Genomic DNA, 14399 nt, shown 5'->3' on the forward strand with positions numbered 1-14399 from the left:
CCAATATCTGTGAGGGTGAGATCATCACTTTTGACCTCTGACACCTGAAAGACATCAGAAAGTTCTGTACATGCCTCACCTTTAGCCATTTCATTGGTCACATCTTTAAGACTCATATCTTTAGTGAAGGTGAGGTTATATCCTTTGACCTATTGCAACACTTGCAACAGAGAGGAAGAGGCGAAGCGAGAGGGTTTACTCCACCCAAAATGTGTCCACGAAAATAAGTAATTTTTGTATGGCGGTCAATGAGAGAGTATCAAATTTGGTCAACAAAAAATGTAATCGCTAATTTGCTCCGTGAGGCTTATTTGATCGAATAGAAGTTTCGTAATGGTTAGGTTGTTAGGCATGCACTGATATAACTGGACGCAAGTGGCATTTCGGCAACTTTGAATAAATTCTGCTTTATATTGGAATTGTGCCTGTTGTTAACACATGTATCTGCCCTCTCTTTGGCTAGAATGGTCCTACCTGATCTCGCCCCCTCCCGCCTTCCAGGACATGTATTTCCATTGTTAGAGTGGCCACTCGACTATCTTGTCAATATAATTGATCATCTTTGCTTGCACCCAACCTAATGGTCATAACCTTTGGCCCCTGAAGTCAATAGAAAGTAGGCCTACATGCTACATCTAGACTATCTTTACAGTAGCCTATGAGTGGTCTATTACTTAAAAGTTTTGGTCAATGACAGCCTATAGGCTACCTTGTAACCCACAGAAATGAATACAATTGGATGTTATTCTGCTGTAAAATCTGTACAATGCTTCTTCTTCTCATTTACAATAACCACAGCATTGAAAATAAAGTAACATACCTCAGACTCTTTACTCTCCATGTCTTTTCCTTGTAAAATAAGTGAATATGCATACAATGATTAACACTGGGTCATCCAGTCAACAACGAAGATAAGACTGATCCAAACAGTTTTTCTGATCAGTTTTAAACCTCGAAAATTATGACGCAACAATGTTATGAGTATTTTATGCACTGGTAAATGCACCCCCAATCCAACGCTTTGTTTAGGCCTACTCATTCAAAGTACTGAATTTTAATGGAAGTTCTGGGGGTTGTAGGCCTATATTTCGGGCTTTTGCCGCAAATGTTGAGTGTGATGCAAAAAAACTAATAGGTGACATGACACACTGTTAGTTGCATACCATAATGTCAGCTGGAACTATCGGCCTATAAGATCATGAGAGCGTTTTTGAATAAGGTCGCAGGTATCCCAGTATCTGTGGTTAGCGGTATCGTCGTCATCTAGAATGCACATATACTGGGGCAGGTCGCAGGTATAGTTACATCCCTGGTCTGATTACTCCTGTGCTTCAACCAGATATAAGGAGAACAGGCCAATAAACTATAACTGCACAGTCAATACCTATTACTGACAATCTATATTCACACTAAAATCAATAGTCATACCCAATCATTAACATCGGTTCAATAAACTCATCTGACCGGCCTATATCTTAGACTTCAATAAATATCTGAAGGACATATTGCCCTCTTGTGGTAAGTAAAGGTAATGATATGATCCTAGTCTTCAAAAACATTTCACACCAAACTTTCGCGAGGTTCGGTCCAGAAGTACCGCTATGAAATGAACACAATAGATGTCTGTTTTTATGGTTTAATGGATCTCTGAGATTATTGAACTTTGGCCGAGTTTTTAATCAATAACAGACAGTGGATAGTAAATCAAACCACTATTACACTTTCTAAAATGTATTAGAATACTGGACTTTGTTTCAAAGCATTCTTCCAAATTAATTTAGCAAATACAACCTAATCAAATAATCAGTATCAGAAAGAGGATAAGAGAAATGTACTTAATTTAGCTGGACCCCAGGAAGAGTACCTGCTGCCTTGGCAACAGCTAATGGGGATCCATAATAAATACAAATACATCCTGTATTAGTTTCTATGATCAGAAATAATTTTGCCATTGTTTATCCACTTTTGAATCAATCCTTTCTCTCATCTCACTGGTAGTGAGCTGTGCATAATTACAGTAGTTATACACTCATTACAACCTCTGTTTCTTGTAGGAGTCGCAGAGAGATGCAACCAATCCCTACCCCATCTACAGTGCCATAGAGAAACACTTCTTCATAAACGGACCTACTGAAGGTACTGTATCTAGCGCAAATTAACACATGACAGTCATAAACTACAGTTGAAGTCGGAAATTTACATACACTTAGGTTGGAGTCATTAAAACTATTTTTTCAACCACTTCACAAATTTCTTGTTAACGAACTATAGTTTTGGCAAGTCAGTTAGGACATCTACTTTGTGCATGACACAAGTAATTTTTCCAACAATTGTTTACAGACAGATTATTTCACTTGTAATTCACTGTATCACAATTCCAGTGGGTCAGAAGTTTATGTACACTAAGTTGACTGTGCCTTTAAACAGCTTGAAAATTTCAGGAAAATGATGTCATGGCTTTAGAAGTTTCTGATAGGCTAATTGACATAATTTGAGTCCATTGGAGGTGTACCTGTGGATGTATTTCAAGGCCTACCTTCAAACTCAGTGCCTCTTTGCTTGACATCATGGGAAAAGCCAAATAAATCAGCCAAGACCTCATTAAAAAAATTGGAGACATCCACAAGTCTGGTCCATCCTTGGGAACAATTTCCAAACGCCTGAAGGTACCATGTTCATCTGTACAAACAATAGTACGCAAGTATAAACACCATGGGACCACGCAGCCGACATACCGCTCAGGAAGGAGACGCGTTCTGTCTCCTAGAGATGAACATATTTTGGTGCGAAAAGTGCAAATCAATCCCAGAACAACAGCAAAGGACCTTGTGAAGATGCTGGAGGAAACAGGTACAAAAGTATCTATATCCACAGTAAAACTAGTCCTATATCGACATAACCTGAAAGGCCGATCAGCAAGGAAGAAGCCACTGCTCCAAAACCGCCATAAAAAAACCAGACTACGGTTTGCAACTGCACATGGGGACAAAGATTGTACTTTTTGGAGAAATGTCCTCTGGTCTGATGAAACAAAAATATAACTGTTTGGCCATAATGACCATCGTTATGTTTGGAGGAAAAAGGGGGATGCTTGCAAGCTGAAGAACACCATCCCAACCGTGAAACACGGGGGTGGCAGCATCATGCTGTGGGGGTGCTTTGCTGCAGGATGGACTGGTGCACTTCACAAAATAGATGGCATTATGAGGAAGGAAAATTATGTGGATATATTGAAGCAACATCTCAAGACATCAGTCAGGAAGTTAAAGCTTGGTCGCAAATGGGTCTTCCAAATGGACAATGACCCCAAGCATACTTCTGTCAGCGTCTAGGTGCAGTGGGGAAACGGAATCAGGTGCAGGACACAGAACTGAGAGATAAATGGCTTTACTAGAATCCAAGTAAACCATGGCAAACCCTCCACGCAGGGAAGAGCAAAACAACAGCTCAACAGACGACGTAACAAACAACAATCACGCACACACCCAGGAGGGAAAACAGAGGTAATATAGGGGAACTAATAAGCCTAATGAGTAACAGATGTGAACAATAAAGACAGAACTAGTGAGACACAGAAACATCGATCGGTGGCAGCTAGTACTCCGGTGACGACGACCGCCGAAGCCTGCCCGAACGAGGAGGAGGGGCAGCCTCGGCCGTATCCGTGACAGTACCCCCCCCCCTGACGCGCGGCTCCAGCCGTGCGTCGACACCAGCCTCGGGGACGGCCAGGAGGACGCGGAGCAGGGCGAGTCGGATGACGACGATGGAACTCCCTTAACAAGGAGGGATCGAGGATGTCCCTCCTGGGAACCCAGCTCCGTTCCTCCGGACCGTACCCCTCCCACTCCACGAGATACTGCAGGCCTCCAACCCGACGCCTCGAATCCATGATGGAACGGACCGAGTATGCCGGTGCCCCCTCAATGTCCAATGGGGGCGGAGGAACCTCCCGCACCTCGGACTCCTGGAGCGGACCAGCTACCACCGGCCTGAGGAGAGACACATGGAACGAGGGGTTAATACGGTAATCAGGGGGAGCTGTAACCTATAACAAACCTTGTTCAACCTCCTCAGGACTTTAAAGGGCCCCACAAACCGCCGACCCAGCTTCCGGCAGGGCAGGCGAAGGGGCAGGTTTCGGGTCGAGAGCCAGACCCGGTCCCCCGGTGCATAAACCGGAGCCTCACTGCGGTGGCGGTCGGCACTCGCCTTCTGTCTCCTAATCGCCCTTTGCAGGCGTACATGGGCAGCGTTCCATGTCTCCTCCGAGCGCCGAAACCATTCATCCACCGCAGGAGCCTCGATCTGGCTCTGATGCCACGGTGCCAGGACTGGCTGGTAACCAAGTACACACTGAAAGGGAGACAGGTCAGTGGAGGAGTGGCGGAGGGAATTTTGTGCCATCTCTGCCCAGGGGATGTAAACTGACCAATCCCCTTGCCGGTCCTGGCAATACGACCTCAGAAACCTACCCACATCCTGGTTTACTCTTTCCACCTGCCCATTACTCTCGGGGTGAAAACCTGAGGTCAGGCTGACCGAGACCCCCAGATGGTCCATAAACGCCTTCCAGACCCTCGATGTGAACTGGGGACCCCGATCAGACACTATATCCTCAGGTACCCCGTAGTGCCGGAAGACGTGTGTAAACAGGGCCTCTGCGGTCTGTAGGGCAGTAGGGAGACCGGGCAAAGGAATGAGACGACAGGACTTAGAAAACCGATCCACAACGACCAGGATCGTGGTGTTACCCTGTGACGGAGGAAGATCTGTAACAAAGTCCACCGATAGGTGTGACCACGGCCGCTGTGGAACGGGGAGAGGTTGTAATTTACCTCTGGGCAGGTGTCTAGGTGCCTTGCACTGAGCGCACACCGAACAGGAAGAAACATAAACCCTCATATCCTGAGCTAAGGTGGGCCACCAGTACTTCCCACTAAGACAGCGCACTGTCCGACCAATGCCAGGATGGCCAGAAGAAGGTGACGTGTGAGCCCAATAGATCAAACGATCGCGAACTTCGGACGGAACATATGCACGACCCACTGGACACTGGGGGGGAGTGGGCTCCGTGCGTAATGCCCGCTCGATGTCCGCGTCAACCTCCCATACCACCGGTGCCACCAGACAAGAAGCCGGAAGTATGGGAGTAGGCTCCCTGGTCCGATCCTCTGAGTCATATAGCCGGGACAGAGCGTCTGCCTTAGTTTTCTGGGAACCTGGTCTATACGATAGGCTGAACACAAAACGCGTGAAAAACATGGCCCACCTTGCCTGACGAGGATTCAGTCTCCTCGCTGCCCGAATGTACTCCAGATTGCGGTGGTCAGTCAAAATGAGAAAAGGGTGTTTAGCCCCCTCAAGCCAATGTCTCCACACCTTAAGAGCTTTCACAACAGCTAACAGCTCCCAATCCCCCACGTCATAGTTTTGCTCCGCCGGGCTGAGCTTCTTCGAGAAGAAAGCACAGGGGCGGAGTTTGGGAGGCGTACCCGAGCGCTGAGACAGTACAGCTTCTATCCCCACCTCGGACGCGTCCACCTCGACTATGAATTGCAAGGAAGGATCCGGATGAGCCAGCACGGGAGCCGTGGTGAACAGCGCCTTCAGCTGTCCAAAAGCCCTGTTCGCCTCCGCTGACCACTGCAGGCGCACCGATCCGCCCTTTAGCAAAGAGGTTATGGGAGCTGCTACCTGGCCAAAGCCCCGGATAAATCTCCGGTAGTAGTTGGCAAAACCCAAAAATCGCTGCCCCTCCTTTACCGTGGTAGGAGTCGGCCAATTACGCACGGCTGAAATGTGGTCACACTCCATCTCGACCCCTGACTCTGACAAGCAGTATCCTAAGAAGGAGACGGACTGTCTGAAGAACAGACATTTCTCAGCCTTAACGTACAGGTCATGCTCCAACAGTCTACCAAGCACCTAGCGCACCAGGGACACATGCTCGTCGCGTGTAGCGGAGTATATGAGAATATCATCTATATACACCACTACACCCTGTCCGTGCAGGTCCCTGAAAATCTCATCGACAAAGGATTGAAAGACTGAGGGATCATTCATCAACCCGTACGGCATGACGAGGTACTCATAGTGACCAGAGGTGGTACTAAATGCCGTCTTCCACTCGTCCCCCTCCCGGATACGGATCAGATTGTACGCGCTCCTGAGGTCCAATTTTGTGAAGAAGCGTGCCCCGTGCAATGACTCCGTCATACTAGCAATGAGAGGAAGAGGATAGCTGTATTTTACGGTTATCTGATTTAGACCTCGATAGTCAATGCACGGGCGTAAACCTCCATCCTTTTTCTTCACAAAAAAGAAACTTGAGGAGGCAGGGGAAGTGGAGGGCCGAATGTATCCCTGTCCCAGAGATTCGGTGACATATGTCTCCATAGCCACCGTCTCCTCCTGTGACAGAGGATACACGTGACTCCTGGGAAGTGCAGTGCCCTCACGGAGATCTATCACACAATCCCCTCGTCGATGGGGTGGTAATTGAGTCGCCTTCATTTTACAGAAGGCGAGAGCCAAATCGGCATATTCTGAGGGAATGTGCATTGGGGAGACATGGTTTGGACTCTCCACCGTGGTTGCCTCTACGGAAACACCTACACACCTTCCCGAGCACTGAGGTGACCATCCCTTAAGAGCCCTCTGTTGCCACGAAATACTGGGGTCATGGTTGGCTAGCCAGGGAAGGCCCAGCACCACGGGAAACGCAGGAGTATCAATAAGGAAGAGACTAATTCTCTCTTCATGACCCCCCTGTGTCTCCATCCGAAGTGGAGCTGTGACCTCCCTAACCATACCTGACCCTAATGGGCGACTATCTAGGGCACGTATGGGGAAGGGCACATCTAACGGCAATATAGGAATCCCTAATCTATGCGCAACCAATCTATCCATGAAATTCCCAGCTGCGCCGGAATCTACGAGCGCCCTATGCTGGGAATGTGGGGAAAACTCAGGGAACATAACATTAATCATCATGTGAGCAACAGGGAGCTCTGGGTGAGTTGGGTGCCTACTCACCTGGGATGGTCCCCCAGAACCCTGCCTGCTGCCTCGATTCCATGAGGGTCTTCTCCTGCACCGGCCCGCAGTGTGTCCTCTGCGGCCACAGTTGGTGCAGGAGACCACCCCCTTGCTCGGTCTCTCTGCATCAGCACTTCCAAGCTCCATAGGTGTGGACTCGGAAGTGCTGGGGGATGGACTGGACAGACCCTGATCTGACGTCCGCGGGTAGCCAACGGGGTATCCAGACGGATCGATAAATCTACCAGCTGGTCCAGGTTAAGATTAGTGTCCCTGCAGGCCAGCTCCCGACGGACATCCTCCCGTAGACTGCATCGGTAGTGATCAATGAGGGCCCTCTCGTTCCATCCCGCGCTGGCTGCCAGTGTCCTGAAATCCAGGGCGTATTCCTGTGCGCTCCTCCTTCCCTGGCTGAGGTGAAACAGACGCTCCCCCGCCACTCTCCCCTCAGGCGGATGATCGAATACGGTCCGGAAACGGCGGGTAAAATCCTCATAACGAACGGACTCAGCGTCTATTCCACCCCACTCCGCGTTGGCCCATTCCAGGGCTCTGCCCGACAGACAGGAGATGAGGGCGGACACACTCTCGTATCCCGAGGGAGCCGGGTGGATGGTGGCCAGGTAAAGTTCCACCTGGAGCAGGAAACCCTTACACCCGGCAGCTGTCCCATCGTATTCCCTCGGGAGCGAGAGCCGAATACCACTGGACCCAGGGTTTGAGGATCTTGATGGAAGAGAAATCGGCGAAGGAGGAGGTGTAGAAAACCCAACTCTCTCCCATCGATCCATGGTGTTGATCACTTGATCCAGAGCCGAACCTAGTCTCTGCAGCATGGTCGCGTGCTGGTGGATGCGTTCCTCCACCGAAGCGCTGGGATCGGGCGTGCCTGCTGACTCCATAACGGGTGTGTGATTCTGTCAGCGTCTGGGTGCAGTGGGGAAACGGAATCAGGCGCAGGACACAGAACTGAGAGATAAATGGCTTTACTAGAATCCAAGTAAACCATGGCAAACCCTCCACGCAGGGAAGAGCAAAACAACAGCTCAACAGACGACGTAACAAACAACAATCACGCACACACCCAGGAGGGAAAACAGAGGTAATATAGGGAAACTAATAAGCCTAATGAGTAACAGGTGTGAACAATAAAGACAGAACTAGTGAGACACAGAAACATCGATCGGTGGCAGCTAGTACTCCGGTGACGACGACCGCCGAAGCCTGCCCGAACGAGGAGGAGGGGCAGCCTCGGCCGTATCCGTGACAACTTCCAAAGTTGTGGCAAAATGGCTTAAGGACAACAAAGTCAAGGTATTGGATTGGCCATCACAAAGCCCTGACCTCAATCCTATAGAACATTTGTGGGCAGAACTGAAAAAGCGTCTGCAAGCAAGGAGGCCTACAAACCTGATTCATCCAATTTATTGTGGGAAGCTTGTGGAAGGCTACCCGAAACGCTTGACCCATATTAAACTATTTAAAGGCAATGCTACCAAATACTAATTGAGTGTATGCAAACTTCTGACCCACTGCGAATGTGATGAAAGAAATAAAAGCTGAAATAAATCATTCTCTCTACTATTATTCTGACATTTCACATTCTTAAAAAAAGTGGTGATCCTAACTGACCTAAGACAGGGAATTTAAACTACGATTAAATGTTAGGAATTGTGAAAAACTGAGTTTAAATGTATTTGCTAAGGTGTATGTAAACTTCCGACTTCAACTGTACTTGATTAATTTCATTGCTTTTTGTGACAGCAAATGTACACTGATTGTACAAAACATTAGGAACGCCTAGAGTTGCACCCCCTTTTGCCCTCAGAGCAGCCTCAAATTGTCTGAGCATGGACGCTACAAGGTGTCAAAAGCATTCCACAGGGATGCTGGCCCATGTTGACTCCAAAGTTTCCCACAGTTGTGTCAAGTTGGCAAGATGTCCTTTGGGTGGTGGACCATTCTTGATACACACGGGAAACATCCAGCAGCTATATAGTTCTTGACACACTCAAACAGGTACGCCTGGCACCTACTACCCCGTTCAAAGGCACTTAAATCTTGTGTCTTGCCCAGTCACCCTCTGAATGGCACACATACACAATCCATGTCTCAATTGTCTCAAGGCTTAAAAATCATTCTTTAACCTGTCTCCTCCCCTTCATCTACACTGATTGAAGTGGATTTAACAAGTGACATCAATAAGGATCATAGCTTTCACCTGGATTCACCTGGTCAGTCTTTGTCATGGAATGATCCGGTGTTCTTAATGTTTTGTACACTCAGTGTATATACCTGCAGTTTATCTACTGTACAGAAGTCTACCATATAAGTAAGTGTTGGTTTATTCACTCTTACCAATAGGGTCATAGTTTGAGATGACTCAAGGGGGTCTTCATGGACACCCCCTGTCTAGGGAGCATGTTTGAGTTTGAGGAAATGGTTGAGAAGAAAATAGGAAATGGACATGGTCAAACTGCAAGGTAAGGCCTCCACTTATGGCAGGATAAGGTATCTATCAACGGGGCTAGTGTTTATATTTGTAAATGTTTACATTATTTAAGCAATAAGGCACAAGGGGGTGTGGTATATGGCCAGTATACCACGGCTAAGGGCTGTTCTTATGCACGACGCAACACGGAGTGCCTGGATACAGCCCTTAGCCGTGATAAATTGGCCATATACCACAAACCCCCGAGGTGCCTTATTGCTATTATAAACTGGTTACCAACGTAATTAGAACAGTAAAAATAAACGTTTTGTCATACCCGTGGTGTATGGTCTCATATACCACAGCTTTGAGCCAATAAGCATTCAGGGCTCAAACCACCCAGGTTTTAAATCCATATAGACAAGTGGTGCGCACCAATATCGATAATTTGCAGTGGTGGAAAAAGTATCCAACTGTCATACTTGAGTAAAAGTAAAGATACCTTAATAGAAAATAACTCAAGTAAAAGTGAAAGTCACCAAGTAAAATACTACTTGAGTAAAAGTCTAAAAGTATTTGGTTTTAAATATACTTAAGTATATGAAGTAATTGTAATTGCAAAAATATACTTAACTATCAAAATTAAAAGTACAAGTATAAATCATTTCAAATGGCTTATATTAAGCAAACCAGACAGCACAATTTTCTTGTTTTTACTGATCGATAGAGTTTCAATATTGGTGCCCATCTCTAATAGAGATGGTACATAGATACAGTAAAAAGTATGTTGCACTTGTATGTGTTATAGTTAGTGTTGGTCCGGTTATAAATGCTATATAACAGATACATGTGATTAATTTAATCTGTTTGATCCACACTTATGTTCGTCAATGGTGATGTCACTAATTACAGGTATCTTGGGATGTTCTCTGGCAGATGAGAAGGAGATCACAACTGACTGGATTAAAGCTATTACTGTGTGCTCTTAGATGGGTACAGAGGGAGAGAAGAAATTAGAAGAAATGAAAGGAGTAAAGGAATAAATATTATTTGTCATCTGGAACAAGGTTTTTCCAGCGCTATCCCCTGTCCCCCAGAAATTGGAGAGATGACCAATGCCTTGGATTACTACTACTATCAGACCTATCAGATACTGTTGACAGTGCTGGAGCTGATGAAGAGGTCTGGAAAAAAAGACATTGGCTTGTCCACCATCACCAACCTCGAGAAACTACTGAAAGGTGTGCCAAACAAAGAATGACACTGTATCTGGTTCTGTATCCAGTCACAGTGACAACTAGGATGGTTTGTGATGCTGCTGATGATGACAATGATGATAAGATTCTGTAGATTGGTCATACTTGTTGTACTAGTGGTATTTGTAAGAGTAGTACTAATGTAGTAAAATTCCATCTGTCTACTTTGCAGACAAACCAAATTAGACCAAGACACATTTTACATTGATCCAGGGGAAAGCTGACTACCAGTTATAGTGTCCCAACAATAATTGTTTTCTCAACTAAATTATATCCAAGCCCTATAAGTGTTGCAGTGGGACTATGTTCAGTATAGTCTACCTTGGGTAGAATACCTCCATGTTTGTATATCGGCTAACGTTTTTCCTGAACATGTACTAGTTAAATACAACCACCAGATGTCTCTAAGTGTTCACATTATCCATAATTTGCATAGAACTTGTATTTTCTAGCTGTGTGGGATATTATGAAATGTATCTAAATTCTTCCCAATATTAAGTTATATTGTTGTATTGTGTAGGCCTGTCATGGTTTGTGGGTGTCATAAGCACAGATTTCATAACATGAATTAAAACTTGTGGCCTTATAAATATGGCCATTGGGCAACTGTCAAAACGTAGGCTACATGCCCTCCCTGTTAAGATGCATTACTACATTCATTAATAAAAGTAAGGAATACTGATTCAGAGTAGCTTATCTATTGACTGATCATCACTTTTTTTCACACCCTGCTGGCATGTCACTGTCCCATGGCAACTCGGTCTCAGAGCATTTCGTATTATTCTGTACATAAATCCGAGACGCTCCATTTAGTATGATATATTGCCTTTCTTATTGGTATGTATTAATTTGTGGATGTCCATCTTCCATTTTGTATGATATGTTACAAATTACAATTCGTATGATATGTTACGAATTGCAATTCATACAATATGTTATTATGAATTAGCGAAAATGTACAATATGTTACAAATTGCAAAACGTGTGATATGTTACGATTTCAATATGTTGTGGCTAATGTTAGCTAGGTGGTTAATGCTAATGTTAGCTAGCTCTAGGGGTTAGGATTAAGGTTAGGGTTAAGGTTAGGAGTTAGGTTAAAGGGTTAAGGGAAGGGTTAGCTAACATGCTAAGTAGTTGCAGTGGCGTGTAGTCATGGTTGCCAAGGGAAGCCAGGCTTCCCCAAATAGTTGAGCAATAAAATAAAAAATAGATAAAATAATGTGTCTTTCGTCTCTGTGTTTTCATAATCTTATGGGAGAAATCATCCGAGGCCATGTATTTGATGCTGTCTGGAACAAAAGAGTATGACATGTTGCCACCATAGCGTTTGATTGATTGATGCCAGCAGGCATTTGGCCACCCTTGATAAAAAATTATAAAATAATTAGCCAATCAGCGTTGAGCTGAACTAAACCATGGGTTATCCTGGCACAGCAAAACACCCCCCAAGGGATGCCCGTTTGGATTTTTGGCTTCACAGCAATCACATCACATCCTTAGCAAAACATCATCATTGTCAGAAAAACTTGTCTGTTTCTGATCTGCTTGTGTTGATGTCCTGCAGTTGCTAGCTTGCTAAATCGGCCCTTTCCTAAGCCATGGATGGAGATGGGGATTTGGACTTATGGTTTTGACTTAATTCTCTGTATGACAGCGATTCTGATCTAACCACAAATTCATATATTGTGCCTGAGACAACTGAAGTTCAATATGTAGCCTAGATGTAGCCTAGTAGGCTCACGTCAACTAGCTAGCTAACTTAGCTGGTTCATTGTTGCCCATGCGAGGAAGTTAAGCAAGCAAGCATTTTAGCTAGGTAACCTATGACAACTAAAACTAAAAGCATACTACTGTATGACTGAGCCATAGACCGTTTTGCCAACAACGTTTTGGATGGCATTGGCGTTCAACTAGTCTACAAGTAGGGTGAGTCCCAAAATATATATTTTTTTTACTTGTGCATGTGGTACCATGGACAGCCATATAATATTTCGCAACATTGATTGGACTAATTTGTTTTTGGTATCTTTAAGTTTGTTTTCAATGTATTAAACTAAGCATTTATAGCCTTGTTGATTTGATGATGTTTATATGTTTAAGTTGGACAGATGTTGCTCTCCGGTTTTGGGATTAAACAAACATATGTGTAGTTTAATTTATTCCGCCACTGTGCGACTGTTGTCTTTTTGTTGTCACAGCCTTATTGTATATCACAGTGGCGTATGAACGAATAGCTCATATAGCAAACAACGCAAATATCACAACATAGGTTGTAATATGGCTTTTGTACTGGCTTGGCTTGGCTTCCTCAGTGATATTACCCATGCACCGCTACTGAGTAGTTGCAAAGTAGCTAAAAAGTAGTAAGTAGTTGCAAAGTGGCTAATTACGGTACCTCAAATGCAAAAACTGTCTGTGATGAGATTTGAACATGTAACCTTTGGGTTGCAAGACTTTAGCATTATACGCTGACTCATCCACCACGACCAACCAACCACACTGGTTTTTCCCTTAAGTAACCTTTTATCTTATGTAACCATACCGAACATACAGTATTATACTAATTTGAGTGTCCCGGATTTACATTTACTATGTTACGTCTAGTCTATGAGACCAGTCTGCCCATGGTGATGGTCTACGGCGCGTGGAGACAAGTTGAGTCCATTCAAAGATAGCCAGTCATGTAGCTTTAGTCCGTACTAGGTCTGCAAACACATTCAATGGCGAAGAGAACGACGGCATCGTGTCGAAAGTATCGAATATATTTTTTTTATGGATTACATTAAGTGTTTTGAGCGGTCGTGGTTTTTGGCGCGCGTTCTTTTGGCATACCATTTTGCCAGAGCGCGCACCACTCTGAATGTGACACCTTGGATAGTTGACGGATTGGCGTCAGATTGTGGGAAATGCCTCATAAAAGTATGTCATCGTTTAGAACTCAAACGTTACAATCAATATATTTAAGCTTTTGCTAAATTAACTTGGAATGGGTTAAATTACGAATAAATGAATGAAGAATGCATATCGTTTGGGAAATATTTTCGATTTTTCAAGCATATTTCATCTGTACATCAGGTAAGCCTTGAAGCCTGCGGTTATTAAATGGAATACATGAGATGAAGTGATGAGCTCAACTTCAGGGCTTTAACAAACCCCAGAATATTGTGACATATTTAAATGTATTTGGATAAGGAAACACAAAATAGTATTATGTTGGTGATACCGTTGCAACTGTAAACCGTGCAATGTAGGGCAGGGGTGTTGCAGCTGTCTACCAACAATTGTTTCATTGTAGGTTTAAGCATGACAAGTCTTTAAAGGTCACTAAAGCAAATATTTACTCCACTTGCGCGTGAGTTAGCAACACAATTACTGTAATCGTTGATTATCCAGCCATTTTCGTGAATCTTAGTCATAATATTATATAATGGGCTATTTGTGTTTAGGATTATGGATTTGTTTTGTCCCGCCCCCAATATGGTACAAATGAGAGAACATTTTACAAAGTCTCTTTGCGGCTGCCAAATTTGTAATGCTGAGATTAGATTAAACATTCGGCGTGTTCCACATCAAGATGCTATTTACATGTTGTATGGATATCATTATTATTACACACATCTTACATCATCGCAAACACAAGGAATATTGTGTCTGCATCCCAGGAGGCT

General features: G+C 44.6%; 1 protein-coding gene across 1 annotated transcript in view; it reads left to right on the forward strand.

Annotated features, from left to right (window-relative positions):
* Positions 1-13748: 13748 nt before the first annotated feature.
* LOC311146037 (carbonic anhydrase-related protein 10-like) overlaps positions 13749-14399 on the forward strand; it is a gene marked incomplete at its 5' end in the record, with an annotated part of 42845 nt that continues 42194 nt past the window's right edge. Inside the window, one exon of the mRNA XM_084182481.1 lies at positions 13749-13806. Coding sequence (XP_084038607.1) covers positions 13749-13806 — 58 coding nt within the window. The remainder of the gene's footprint in view (positions 13807-14399) is intronic.

Source organism: Coregonus lavaretus (genome assembly GCF_964263955.1).
Source record: "Coregonus lavaretus genome assembly, chromosome: 2".
NCBI classification, from domain to species: domain Eukaryota; kingdom Metazoa; phylum Chordata; class Actinopteri; order Salmoniformes; family Salmonidae; genus Coregonus; species Coregonus lavaretus.